General features: G+C 51.9%; 1 protein-coding gene across 13 annotated transcripts in view; it reads right to left on the bottom strand.

Annotated features, from left to right (window-relative positions):
• The window catches only part of B3GNTL1 (UDP-GlcNAc:betaGal beta-1,3-N-acetylglucosaminyltransferase like 1), a 131,732-nt gene that overhangs the window by 47,271 nt on the left and 69,786 nt on the right, over positions 1–14,675 (bottom strand). For 10 of the 13 annotated variants that reach the window (XR_011246830.1, XR_011246827.1, XR_011246828.1 and 7 more), the window contains one exon: positions 261–356. The exons of the other annotated variants lie outside the window; for them this stretch is intronic. Coding sequence is in view for 4 of the 10 variants with exons in the window: in XM_069541856.1 (XP_069397957.1) it covers positions 261–356 (96 nt within the window). In the remaining 6 variants the exon portion in view is untranslated. The remainder of the gene's footprint in view (positions 1–260; positions 357–14,675) is intronic. 13 annotated transcript variants of the gene reach the window in all.

The raw sequence follows: 14,675 nt of genomic DNA, 5'->3' as shown, positions 1-14,675 counted from the left end.
CAAGGGGCGCTCCTCTCCCGCTGCCACCCAGGGTGGCAGGGCAGCACTGCCCGTGTCCTGCGCTTTCCCACAAACAGCCCTTAAACCAGGATGAGGTGGCCACGCAGGTGTGAGCCCAGAACAGATGCCCACCGTCTTCACACAGAAACCCACTGCTCCCGGGGAGGCCCAGCACCCGCACGCAGCCCCAGGGAGCGCCGGGAAGGCCCTCAAAGCCCCTCCCCGTGGGCCCAGAGGAGGGATCCATGGACCACACTTACCCGCCCGCCCTCATCAAACGGGCCCACGTGGGCGAACCAGGCTCGGGAGCAGAACCAGGTGGGCATGATCACGGTGGGGCCATTGGAGGTGAACACCTGGAGGCAATTAGCATCAACAAAATTAACAGAGAAGAGCAGTTGCCACACAGCCCCTCAGGTTATCTCCCAGAAAGTCACTCAGAAAGCGATAAACTGCATGCCCCTTCCCTGTCAGTACAAAGGTTCAAGTGGCTTTAGAGGCAGGTCAATGGTGTCCGGCTCCCTAGGCGGACAGACAGAGGGGATCCCCACCCCCAGCTCCTCGGGGGCTGTGCTGTACTCACTTCCTGATCGAGCTTCAGCTACACCCTAATGAAAAGGAATGCCTAAAATGAAGAGTGATGACAGAGAGGCATTGCGTGTCCCCCACGTGGGGCTCTGTCTGCCTGACTGGTGGGCAGCTGGGCGTGGGGGCTCCGAACTCTTACTTTATTTCTGCTAGGTTATAAAGTCTGAACTTGTGCCACGGACTCTGTGAGAACCTGCCTGACGTCTGGTCCGATCTGCACCCAAATCATGGACAGTGTGAGGCTGTGAGCACGTCTTGGGGACAGGGAGTCACGCCCAGAAGCTGAGCTGGAACAGAATGGGACAGACAGACCCCCACCCTCTGTGCCCGGGACAAGTTTCTTCTGTATTTGGACATGGTTTGTGAACATCCAGCAGCAGACAGTCACTTGGGACAGCCCACCCCTTCCACGCAGCCCTCACCTGCCAAGCTCGCTCAGCCCCGAGCAAGCCTGTCTTCTGCACTTTTGCTTCGAGACACTTCCACCAGAGACTACTCCACGCCTAGCCCCCGCCTCTCAAGCTCTCTGCTCACTCAGGAGCCTCACCGACCACAGGTGACTGGGGAAACCTGTTTGTGGAACTTTCTCTTTGGTGACACAGGGAAGAGGCGAGGCTGCTGTGGTGACTAGGGCTTGGTGATTGACATGCGATCCCCCCTGCACCCCACCCCACTGTGGGCTTAAGAAGTGGAGCAGCTGCTGACGTCTGGGTTCTGAGTTTTAAATGTGGTTTCCAGCAAGACAGAACTCGTGAGGGTCTTAACAATCCTCTTAGAAATTTGCCAGTCATCAGTTCTAGTCACTGTTTGAATTGTGTGTAGGTGAAGGAATGTCGTGTCTTAACCTGGTGTGTGAAGTGTGACGTGTGAGCCCCTTTGTGTACAGGTGCCCCGGTCTGTCCCCTGAGGCTGCCAGTGGGTCCCCCTTCCTTGTCCTGCAGCAGAGCAGGGGGCCGAGGTCCTGTCCAGCCCAGCCCCTGAACAGGGGAGCCGTGGAGCCCTCGGGAGAAGGTGGTGTAGGCTTAATGAGCGTATCCCACCTCTAAACCCCAGGGACTCATTACAAGAAACCTTGAGCAAAACTGTCTTAGAAGAAAAACAACCCTTTCTCCCATGAATGGCCGTTGCGGCCACTTCCTGCACTCAGGTCACATGTTCCTGGATGTGAAACATAGCCAGGCCCCTGTGTGGGTCGAGCAGGTCAGCAGGACTCAGGGCCAACTCCCTGGCATGGTCACGATTCTGCCTCCATCGCTCCCACGAGCTCAGGCTGGTCCTGCCAGCCCACAAGGAGTGGAGAGGGGCTCCTGGCTTCCTGGGATTCGCCCTGCCTGTAGCCACAACGCCTGGCCTGGGCCATGGAGGTTCTGCCAACAACAACTAGAGACCAGAACACAGGGCTCTTTCCCTTGACACCCTGGGGCACGAAGGATGTGGGGAGAATACAGAGGGGACTGGGCCCCCCTCCCTCCCTCGCTGCACTGCCTGCACTGAGCCTGAGGTAGGGAGGGAGAAGGAGGCAGCATCCAGGAGCGAAGTTCTCCAGGGAGACCCAAACATCTGCCTCTCTCTGCCCTGGACTCCGGGCATAGAGCCTTCAACCCGGACAAGCCCCTTGCACACGCACACGCCTACACACATAGACAACATGCATCCCACTGCCTTGGGCAGGCGGGCCCTGAGGGCAAGCCTACCACCTGCAAGGGGGATTTGCAGGAATTGAAGACTCCTGCACTGAAGTCCGGAGAAGGCAACGGCACCCCACTCCAGTACTCTTGCCTGGAAAATCCCATGGGCGGAGGAGCCTGGTGGGCTGTAGTCCATGGGGTCGTGAAGAGTCAGACACGACTGACTGACTTCACTTTCACTTTTCACTTTCATGCATTGGAGAAGGAAATGGCAACACACTCCAGTGCTCTTGCCTGGAGAATCCCAGGGACGGGGGAGCCTGGTGGGCTGCTGTCTATGGGGTCGCACAGAGTCGGACACGACTTAAGCGACTTAGCAGCAGCAGCAGTACTGAAGTCAGCTCACTCCGCCGTCACTGGGGGCGCAGGGCAGGCGCTGGGCCCACCCTTCTCAGCCCAGAATACGAACTCCCCCTCCCAGCAGTGCAGCAGCTTCAGCGGCTGAGGGTGTCTCAGGCAAGGCTCTGGGAGGAGGGCTAGCATCCCCATGCTGGGCCTGGTTACAGCCATGCCTACCCACACCTCCGAGCTTGGGCGCCGTGTCCAGCCATGGCACTGGCTTAGAGTGACCAGCATGTGCTCCTGATTCTAACAACTAACACACACTCGGCCCGAGACCACCAAGCTGAACGTTTGGATAGTACACACAGGCCCTGTTCCCCTGCGCCACTTCATTTGGCTGGAGCTGCTGAGAGGCTCACGGCGGCTGGCGACTCACACCACAGCCCGGGGGCCGGTCTGGTGGGGCCTCTTCCTGGCCTGCAGGCGGCCTTCTCCGTGTGTCCCCACATGGTGGCAAGAGCTCTGGCGTCTGATCCCATCAGGGCTCCACCCTCACGGCTTCAGCTGACCCCAGTCACTCCCAAAGGCCCCGTCTCCCAGTCCCATCACACTGGGGGTTCAGGACTTCAAGACAAGAATGGAAGACATGGGCATTCAGTCCAGGACAGGTCCACCCCATTCTCAGACCTCCAGCTCTGCCCTGTCCCCCAGGGGCAAGTGCTCCCGAGCCCTGATCCACAGGCATTCGCACCCAGGAGACCATCAGCAATGATCACTCATCTCTAATTGACCCCAAGCTCCAGACTACAAACCTGGCTGCACCCTAACATCTTCCCTTAGTTGCATGAGGGACGACTCAAATGACTTACAATTTTGTTGAGTATGATTAACACGCAACACATGATGAATGTGACCGAAGTATACACACCTAACCACCCCATCTCCAGCTTCCCTTGTGCCCTTGTCCGTCCCCGGGGGTGAGCTTCCCACCTCCCTCCCCCAGGCAATTGCTAACTTGCTTTTTTGGGGAGCGGGCACACACTGCTTTCAGGATCTTAGTTCCCCAAAAAGGAATCAGACCCTAGCCCTTGGCAATGAAAGTGTGGAATTGTAACCACTGGACCACCAGGGGATTCTCTGATTGGCTTTCTATCACAAGTAAATTACTTGCATTTACCAGGATTTCAGTCACGCAGTCCGTGCTCTTTTCTGGTTTCTTGCACTCAGTACCACCTGTTCGCTCTGAACTACAGCTGTTTTCACTTTTGCCTGTTGGATGTGGGCTGCTCCTAGTTTATGTGGCAAGCATCTGGGTGTAAGTCTCTAGGCTTCTGTTTCTCTCAGGTAAACACCCAGGAGGGGATGACTGGATGAAAAGACAGTTGAATGGACAGCTTCTAAAAAATCTGCTAAACTGTTTTCCAAAGTGGTTGGATCATTCGAGTTCCCACCAGCAGTGTGCGTTCCCGTTGCTCCACATTCTTGCAAACACGTGGGATGGCCAGCCTTTTTATTCCAGACCTGCTAACAGGTATGCACTGGTATCTCACTGAGGACTTAACATTTTTCTAATGGGAACGATGCTGAACTAATTTGCCATCCATATACCTTATTTGATGAGGCATCTATTCAAATCATTGGCCCATCTTTTTATTGGCACGTTTATTTTCTTATCATTGAGCTTTGAGAGCCCTACAGAGCTCTGGGCACAAGCCCTTTATCAGAAATTATCTGCAAATATTTTCTCCCATTCCCCTGACCTGTCTTTTCATTCTCTTAACAATGTCTTTCAAAGAAGTTTTCAACATTCTGAAATTCCAACTGACCCATTTTCTTCCTCTTATTAATTGTGATTTTGGCATCTTATCTGAGAACTTTTTTGCCTAACCCAAGGATGTAAAGATTTCTTTTCTAAGTTTTCTTCTAGAATTTTTACAGTTTTAAGTTCTACATTTCATTCTAGGATCCATTTTGAGTTAATTTTCACACATGGTGTGAAGTTTTAAAGTTCAATTTTATTGCGTATGGATATCCATGTGTTCCATCTGTTCGAAGATGATGCTCTTTTCCCACTGAGCTTCATTTGCACTTTGATAAAAGACCAGTTGTCTGTGTACGTCAATTCTGGACTCTCCTCTGTCCCTTTGATCTGTCTGTCTGTCTTTATGCCAACACACATTGTCTGGATTAGCCTTGAGGTTGGGTAGTGCTTGTCCTCTAAACTTGTTCTTCTTTTTCGGATGAATTTTGACCATTCTAAATCCTTTGCATTTCCAACAAATTTTAGAATGAGTTTGTCAATTTCCACTAAAAACAACAACAACAAAACACCATGCTGTGATATCAGCTGGGATCATGATGAACATACAGATCAGTCTGGGGAAGATAGACATCTCAACAACACCGAGTCCTCCAACCCATGAGCACCGAGTATCTCCCCATTCACTTACGGCTTATTTCTTGCAGTAACTACTAGTTTCCTGTGGTTGCTGTCACAAATTACCACAAACTTAGTGACTTAAAACAACAGTGGTTTATTTTCTTAAAGTCCTGGAGGCCAGAAGTTCTAAGTGAGTCTCGCAGTGTGAAATGGGGGTGTCAGCAGGGCCTTGCTCCATTCAGAGGCAGGGGGACCACCGTTCCGGCTTCTGAAGGCCCCCAGCACCACTCGCCCTCCCTGGCTCAGGGCCCCTCTCCTGTATTCACAGCCAGCAGCGTGGTGTCTCATCTGTCTGGGTCACATCTCCTCTGACTCCTCACAAGGACACTTACGATGGCAGGGCAGTCTTGAAGTCCTTCATCACATCCGCAAAGGCAGTTTTTCCATTTGAAGTAACATTTCCAGTGTAACCCCACCCCTCATCCCCAGGGGACATTTGTCTATGTTTGCAGACCTTTTCAGTGGTTACACCTGAGGGTGGGAGGGGTGAGGAGATGGGGAGGGGCACTCCTGCTATATAGCTGGGACAGGGGAATGCAGTTTTAACTGTGAGGAAACACACTACACCCTCATGTTGCTGCAGTTAAAAAGACTGATGACACCAAGTGAAAATCGCACAGGTTTCGGGAAGGACAGTGAGACAGAACCACTTTGCAAAGCAGCTGAGCAGGTGCTCAGACCTTCTGCACAGCCAGTCGCTCCGCTCCTGGGCACACACCACACAAAAGTGTCCACGAATGTTCCAAGCGGCTTTCTTCACAGCAGACAAAACACTTAGAATCTGAACCTTATGTGTCAACACTATATGGCAGGATCCATAGTGCAGATGCCGTGCATGCGCCCCCAGCAACAGAGCGGCTGATGCGCACGCAACACAGGGGAACGTCAGCCAAGTGCGGCCATTACAATCTTATTTGTGTGGAATCTTAAAAATGGGAGCTTTAACCACTAGCGACAGAGAAAAGGTCAGTGGTGCCTGCAGTTGAGGTACAAAGACACAAACTTAAAAAGTCTTTAACAAAATCTTTGCTGCCACGCAGTAAGCTGCTGGCAGAAGCGTCCTGAAGCCATCAGTACAGACCTGAGCCCCGTGACTCCCAGCATCTCAGCATCTGGGTTTTTAGGGGGGTATGCTTGGTGGGGTGGGAGGGGGTCTGAAAGGTCTGTGAAGCCAGGCCTACAGCCAACAAATGCCACAGAAGGGCCCCTGAGGCCCTCTGAACTCAGCATTATATAGCAAATACAAAAACATCAGTGCCAACAAACGTGCTCCATAATTTCCCGACAGTCAGAAAAAAGCTGATTTCACACTATTATTTGGAAACCATTACAAAGCAAAACTGAGCTTCCTGTTTTCAACGCTGACTTGCCAAAACTCCAGATGCATTTTCTGGCGAGTGACTCCACAGCTGCACACCTGATGTTCCAGCTGTTTCCTCCGGTTGTGGGACTGACCAGAGAAACAGACCCAGTCCCCAGACACACGGGTGCATGAAATGAGGCTTTGAGTGTAAAATGCACAGCAGATTCTGAAGACCTGGTATGAAAAAAAGCATGTAAAATATCTCACTGATATTTTCATATTGATCACATGTTGAAAGGATAATATTGTGTATACATTAACTAAAGAAGATATTATAATTAATCTGTTTTGAAACCTTTTTAATGTAACTACTACATTTAAAAAAATTGTATTTTGGCTTCCATTTGTGACTCATCTTTTTTAATTTGAAGTATAGTTGATCCACAATGTGGTGTCAACTTCCACTGCATCACATCATATTTCTAAGTATCTGTCCCCAAACAGTTCAATACGTTCTTCTTTCTTTTTAAAAACAGTTTATTTTCAGAGTTGTTTTTTCTCTTTTGAAATTATGTATTTGGCTGCACTGGGCCTTAGCTGTAGCATGTGGGATCTTCAATCTTTGATGCGGCATGCAGGATCTTTTTAAGTTGCAGCAGGAGAGCTATTAGGGGGACCCAGTACCCTGACCAGGGATGGAACCTGGGCCCCCTGCACAGAGCATGGAGTCTTAGCCACTGGACTACCAGGGAAGTCCATCAATCCATTCTTTAAGTGGCATAGGCCCATGAAGTAGGAAGAAATGCACAGAAACAGCAAAGACTAGTTCAGACACTGGGCAGCTCCAGTGGGAGGAAAGGAATTTAAGCAAAGAGTGCGGCCATCACCAGACTGGCTGAGGGTCAGGCCTGGGCAGCTGTGGAATTTGTGAGCCAGCCTTCCCTCCTGCATTGCCTGCTGCTTTGGTAGGACCACCAATATTTGGAAATTAAAACAAAGTATTTCTAGATTTCCATGGGATGAAGAGGAAAAAAAAAAACAAAACACAAGAAACTTAGAAAATATTTTAAGCCAAATGAAAATGAACAATACATTAAAATCGTGGGAAGCAGTCAGAACAACAGAGATTTTATAGCTTGAAACATTTATATTAGAAAAGAAGGTCTCAGATCAATGATCTAAGCTTCTAACTTAAGAGAGGAGAATAGCAAAGTAAACTCAAAGTAAACAGAAAAAGGATAGAACAGATAAAAGAACAGAAATCTGTGAAATAGAAAATGATCAAGAAAGTCAATAAAACCAGAAGCTTAATCTTCAAAAAAAAACACCAGTGATATTGATAAATATCTAGCTTGTCAAAAATAAAAGATACAAATGATCAATATGAGAAATGAACATGTCACTATAAAACTGTAGACATTAATAAGGAAGTAAAGGAACATTGTTAAGTTTATACCAGTAACTTCAATGACCAGATAAAATGGACACACTCTCAGACGTTCCAGCCAAGGAGACCAGGCACCTGATCTGGGGGGAAGCAGGAAAAGTGCCACAGACGTCCCCAGCCCACCATAAGCCCAAGAAACTCGCCTGCCCACTTAATCCACAAACCGTGACCACTGACAGCAAGTTGTTGCAAGCCCTAAGTTTGAAGTCGCTGGTTAAGCAGCAGTAAATAACTAGAACCAACTAAGCGTCTGTTGGATGGCCTAAGTGGTGGAGATAGCACGACCAGAAGGTAAGGAAGCCAGAAGTGCCCCAGGCAGCTGTGCTCGGTCCAGGGCTTGTGTGGAGGGAGTGATGGAAGAGGACCACCCCCAGAGCCGGAAGAGGGAGCAGAGCCCGCAGGGCCATGGTCCTTCATAGCTGCTCCGGGACCCCCCACACATGTCCCCAGGAAGGACACCAGGCCAAAGATGCCTGGGGTCCCACCAACCCCACATCCAGGATGAGGGCTCTGAATGCAGATTTATGGAGCAGCTGCTAGACAAGAGGCAAAGATTTGGACCTTTTTCCTCCAGTTTCATGGCTGAGTCGTCACAGTGAACCCTCCGTGGGTCAGGCGTGTTGTTTGTGGACTGCATACTGGTCCCCAAAGGGACAGTCACCCAGGGTCCAGAGCAGGCCTCCCCGGTCCTGGCAGCCCCAGTGCCCGCATGCACACTGGGCACTGCTGTGTTATCCATGGTGTCTCACTCCATGAGGTGGGGCCTGTCCACCTTGGCATCTGACCTCCAGACTGAACCCATGGAAACCCCCATGTCCTGGAAACGTTCTCCACTTGCAACTCCAGTGCTGGGCTGGAGGAATGATGGAATCATTCGAAGTTCCAGAGAGATTTGCCAGCAGCTCTTTCAAGGCACCAAGGTTTCCAGCATGTGAATATGCAACAGCTGATGAGGACACTGCTGGGAAATGTTCTCATGTGTGGCTGGTTCAAGGAGTCCAAGGGTCAGGCCTACGCAGCTGATCTGCACTGGTTGTCTATCCCATCAGCCCTGAGGGGCCTGAATCAGTCTGAATCACTGAACTTTCTGGAAGTATTGCAGGACAGATGACCACAGGCTTGGGCACCCCTTCACTCACAAACCATCACTAGAGAACTGACTACATATGGTCCAGGGAGGCCATCAGATTCATCAACCCTTCTCGCCCATGCTCAACCATCACCATTTTATTTCTCTGAGTTGTTCCAGCACCAGGAATGAGGAACGAGGCCCACCTGCTAAATCTGAATCTAGGACAGAACCGGATGGAAGGCGGAATTAACAGATTTCAGACAGGCCTTAAAATCTGAAATCCTAATAAGAGAGAACAGGGAGAGAAGGCCCACATCCATTCACAGATATGTGGTCAGTGCATTCCCCTGGGACTAAAATGCTAAAAAGTCACTTATTAAATGGGATTAAGCAAGAAAACACTACAGCCTACCATGAGTAGGCTACAGTATCCGGGCACACTTTTTGAAGTATTTTGAGTAGAAAATTAATACTCGTTTGATATAAAACTGACTTGATATGAGAATGAAATGCAGAACGCTTGGGTTCCCCCTGAAATGAGAGAAACAAAGGGTTTACAGCAGGTTTAGAAGCAGCTCTGTGTCTGAGAACCGGACGTGGTGCCGTGTCGACCACGACATCCCACGTGTCCTCACATGTCTGTGCTCTGTGGCCTTGTGGCCTCATGACATCCCCCTCGGGGTGGGGTGGGGGGCTCTGTCAACATGCCTCCAGCACAGACAACACAGAGCATATGCATGGCCATCCACATGGGTGATGCTAAACCGAGACGCCATAGCCAGGAGCTCTCCGTGGGCAGTTCTGCCCATAGGATGCCCAAGCAGGGCCAGAGGCTTGGTTCACACACATCCACACTCATCCCATGTGGACGGGGCCCAATTTACCGCACTTCCTGGTTCCAGAAACACCTGCTGAGCCACTTCCGATGTTGTCGTGGGCTGCGGTGAAGGAAAGGTGTTGGTGGCTGGACTGGTCTTCTCTGCAGGTGAGGGTCTGGCCTGGCGACCGGGCACACGCTGCCCCAGCCAGCTGCTGGCCCACCTGGGGGCCCAGCTGCTGCAGAATCCCTCATCTTGCTCCCAACCTGGGGGCAAATCTGGGCCGGGCAGCACCCATGTGCCTCCCTCGACTGCTGAGCGGCCAGTGTTGGCCCCAAGAACCACTGCTTGGATCTCCTGGGGCCTAGTGCTGCCGTCTGGGCAGCGCTATGCCAGCCCAGCTCTGGCCAGGAGGCGCCTCTGACTCCGACCCCATCCCTTGTGTCTGAGGTGCCAGTCATCCCACAGGCAGTCAGCAAGCCTGGCACCACCCAGGCTCCCATGCAGGGCAGGGGAGTCCATCCTGCTGTGCTCTGGCACCACGGCATCCAGTGGCGTCCTGCTCACCATGGGGCTCAGCGATCATCCAGTGGGTGAGTGGGTGGGCTTGAGGGGCAGGGCTGACCGAGGGAATCCAGCTTGTGCCTGCGCTCTGCTCACACGTGTGCAGGCACACACGGCTGCGGGTGTCCACCGTGACGGGAAAGCAGGGAACAGACACCGTGTGGGGCTGAGTGCACCAAGGGAGCCCCGAGTGCATGGGCACAGGTGGACGCGCAGCCCTGGGTAGGACACACGCTTGTTTCAACTGGAGGCCCCAGAGAGGAGCAGCCCAGTGACTGTTGGGTGTGCCTCACTGTCCCACCCTCGGCTCTGCAGGCCCTCGGCCAGCAGAGACCACACGATGAGGCCACGAGGGGTTGGAGGGCCCATAAATCCTTCCAGGTCAGACTCAGCTGCAGGATGCTAGAGGTCAGAGCCTCACATGCTGACCCATAGGGGCGGGAGGCCTGGGAGAGTCTCCAGGCCAGTGAGAGGGGCAGGCTCCACAGGGGAACATGGCCTGCACCAAGGCTGTGAAAAGGCCCTAAATTTGGGGATAAGGAGCAGCAGATGGCTAACAGGGCAGCAGCCAGGACCCCCAGACGCCAGCTTCCCACGGGGGCGAGAGGAAGGAAAGTCTGGGCAAGGGGCCAGCAGCGCCGCCACACCTCCGGCCACTCCCAGCTCTGCCCGTGGGGACCTTACTTGTGCCGGCTGGGCCCTCAGCAGGCCTCGGCTGCCCCCAGACCTGGGGCTGTCGCCACATGACACCGACTGGCACCACCAGGAAGTTACATGCTACCCTGACGGCCACCCCTCCTTAGCCTTACGGCTCACGTGTCAACCATATTCTTGGGTGGCCTTGACATGCTCACAGCCCAGCACCTGAAACGGCTCCTTCACAAAGCCGACGCCAGGGATCCTGTGTCAGTGGAGGGAGCGCTGACCAGGTGGACCCCCACCCCTGGTCTCCCTGGAACAGGGGCCAAGGGCACTGTGCAGCCTGAGGCTGGCTCTGCCCTGGCTCCCGTGTGGCCCTGCTGGCTGCCAGCCACCCAGCACTGGGTTGGTGATAATGATAAAAAGGACAATGTCAGGAAAAGCCCGTCTGTCATTATTTGAGGAAATTGTTAAACTAACTCCTTTTAATGGGCAACGACAGGGAAGAATTATCCTTTTCATGACATTAAGCTCAAGCTTGCCCCTTGGGGGAACTGCCCTTTAGAGGAACATGAACTTGTCCTCCAGAAATGCCAAGGGTACTCTGTGTCCCTGGGGGCGGCAAAGCTGGGGGACCTCCGATGTGGGGGGCACAGAAGTGCCACCCCTCAAGCTGGGTGTGAGCTCATAGTCCAGCACCCCCGTGGGCCCGGCAGGGGCGGCCTCGGGCTGGCTTCTCCCCTGCCGTGTCTCTACGGTCTCAAGCTCGGCTTTGTGGAACCCAAGTCATTCACGCCTGTGCATCCTAGGCAGGTGAGGACGGTGGGTGCCCAGGAGGTGAGCAAGGATCAGGAGTGGTGGAAGGAGGGTGGAGAGACACGTTTGTTCCAGGGGTGCTGCTGGCAGAGATGGGGGCACCCAAGAGCCTCTTGATGAAAGTGAGAGGAGAGTGAAAAAAGAGAGGGAGGGGAAGGGCAACGAGCTGCGTCTGGACTCCCCCTCTAGGACTCCTCAGCGCTGAGGATCTTCTCAGCTCTGTGCTTTGATCTCCAAATTCACATTTCAACCTCGCCCTGGGGGAGGGAAGGAGGAAAGTTTTTTTCTGAATGTGCCACAAAGCCTCCATCCCCAGCGGGCTTTGCAGGTCAGCCCCCAGCCCCCACCCCAACCCAACATGGAGAATTCCTTAACACCCAATTTACATGGAATCATTTCAGATTATACTTAATCACCGAGAGCAGAACACCTATAATTTTGGGGGGGTTGCTCCTTCCCAGACATTTCTTAAAGCTTCTTACTTTCTCCGTCTTATCAACCCCCGCCTGCCCCAATCCTATTTGAACAAGACAGAACAGTTTCCAAAGCATTTCGTAATGTTTCTCTCGATCTACAAAGAACAAAGTGAGAGGACTCCGTCCCCACCTGCCACTCCCGGGGCACCTCTCGACATTCATGCCTCCTACTGAGCGTTGTTGGGGAGGGGCTGGCCATTTCTCGGGGCTGCACTTGCCGCTCCTCACTCTCACCTCTTATCTCTTTCTTTCTCACCTTTTCACCTCTTTCTCCCGTTTTGGTGAACTGGCATCTCCTCCAGGAAACATCTCACCCTGAATGACCTGAACCACACCTGGGGGCATTTTGGCTCCAATCACGGCTCCAACGGAAAGGGCTACGGACCTCCCCACTGTGGCCTGGCTGTGCCTGTCGTCCTGCTGAAGGTCATCTGACTCAGTCCCGGCACCCCGTGTGGAGACGGTCACCGTGCTGGGGACTCAGACCCATTGCCCATCGGTGCTCCAGCAGGGCCAGCAGGCGGCCTCCTAGCTCTTGGCTTCCTCTCTTCCTTCTCCAATCAAGACCCATGGAAATCAAGTGCAATTCTTAAGCAATTTTATGATGAATTCCCAAGGATTTTTTTTAAAATCAAAAGTAGAATTAAAAACAAACAAGAGAAGCCAGATAAAAAAAAAAAAAAAAACTTCCTTAAAATGAATGTCCAGAAGACGCCTGACTTTTTACCCTAAATCATTAAACATTTCTTCTTTTAAAGAGACACATATTTGATTCAAGTAGTCTAAAATATAATGACCCCCAAGAGTCAGTTATTGGAAAAAAAGAAATTTGTGGGGTTTTGCACAACAGGGCTAGGAGAAGGGACGCCAACACTCTGGACCCTGCATACTTGGACTTGAGCACATGTTCTCCCAAAGAAGATACACAAATGGCCAATAAACACACAAAAGAGATGCTCAGCATCACTGATCATTAGGGAACTACCAATCAGAACCATGAAATACCACCCTATACCTGTGAAAATGGCTAATATAAAAATGCAAACAAAAACTGAAACCAGAAAACGGTAAGTAATGGCGAGGATGTAGAGACACTGGGACTCTCTTATATTGCTGTTGGGAATATAAAACACTGCGGCTGCCATTCTTCAAAATGATAAACATGTAATGATCCTGCAATCCTACTGCTGGGTGTACACCCCAGAGAATCAGGAACAGGGACTGAAACACACACGTAAGGCAACGTTCACAGTAGCATTAGCCACAAGAGCCAAAAGGTGGAAATAACCCAGTGGCCCTCAAAACGATGAATGGACACACAAAATATGATACATGATGGAATATTATTTAGTGACAAAAAGGCATGAAATTGTGACAGACACAGGCACTGCCACCACCCTACACTGCCTGAAAGCAGAATGGGAACAAAACAATAAAAACAGGACAAATTAAAAAAAAGAGCGAAGAAAGTACAAGTTCGGTGGCCACTTCTTTTGGTCCCATCAGAGCAAGGCAATTATTTTCAAAATTCAAAGAGAAGTTGGCTCGTCATGATGGTTTCTTTCAAGCTTTCTTTCACTCCCGCTTCCAACAGCCACCCATGATTTCAGACTAGCAGCCTCCTGCCACCCACAGCTGAGGGGTTGCGTCCTGCCTGTGCCTTAAAACTCACATGAAGCCTTGGACACACCTGAGAATACGCTGGCTTTCCACTGGATCTGAGCCCCCCGGGGAGCTATAGCAAAGGAACTATGAGGACAATCTCCCTGTTTGCTTCAAGGGTCCCTGCCTGCTGTCATTCTCCAGACCAGCCTACATCTGGCTCCAATGAGCAGTTTATCTTCATTCTTTACCTCCAATAAATTGCACATGGACAGCCACTCAACACAGAGCTGACACCCAAGATGGCGTCCTTCTTAACGAGGAGACCAGGCTAAGAATAAATCACATATTCATGGGACCAGGAGTTTCACCAGCACATTCTAGCCAGTACCAGGGTGGGCTTGACTTGGTCCATCACCTTCCTGCTCCCGGGCGGGGGCTGGCTTGCTCCAGATCATCCCTTTAGTCAATTAAATGACTCACACACACACACACACACACATACACACATACACACACACACACACAAGCTGTGGTGGTCTTTCCTTTCCCCTGGGACTGTCCTATCCATGTTCCGTAGTGACAGAAGTGCAATTGTTATCAGATGACTGTGCACTGTGTGGGCAAGAGCCCCAGCAGAGGGCGCTCGGGCTGCGAGGAGGGAGCTGACCCGCGGGCAGCAGCAGCAGCTGCAGACCTCGTGGCTGACCACACACCACCTGGGAACACAAACGCACCTCGCCAGCAAACTGCTCAGAGGCGCCCCATGAGGCGCCCAGTGAGGCTGCACACCCGGCGGGGTGTGGAGCTGCGTCTTGGCTGCTTCTCACAGGTTGAAGGGAAGCAGTCCCCTCCCACCCTCTCCTGCCTCCATCCCTCCGTGCCCCCAAGGAAGAGATGTGGCTAGCTCTGCCTTCAGTTCTCCCACCCCCTGTGCCAG

Source organism: Ovis canadensis, chromosome 11 (genome assembly GCF_042477335.2).
Source record: "Ovis canadensis isolate MfBH-ARS-UI-01 breed Bighorn chromosome 11, ARS-UI_OviCan_v2, whole genome shotgun sequence".
In the NCBI taxonomy this organism is placed as follows: domain Eukaryota; kingdom Metazoa; phylum Chordata; class Mammalia; order Artiodactyla; family Bovidae; genus Ovis; species Ovis canadensis.
The sequence above is the reverse complement of the archived record's forward strand: the minus strand, read 5'-3'. Positions and strand labels throughout refer to the sequence as shown.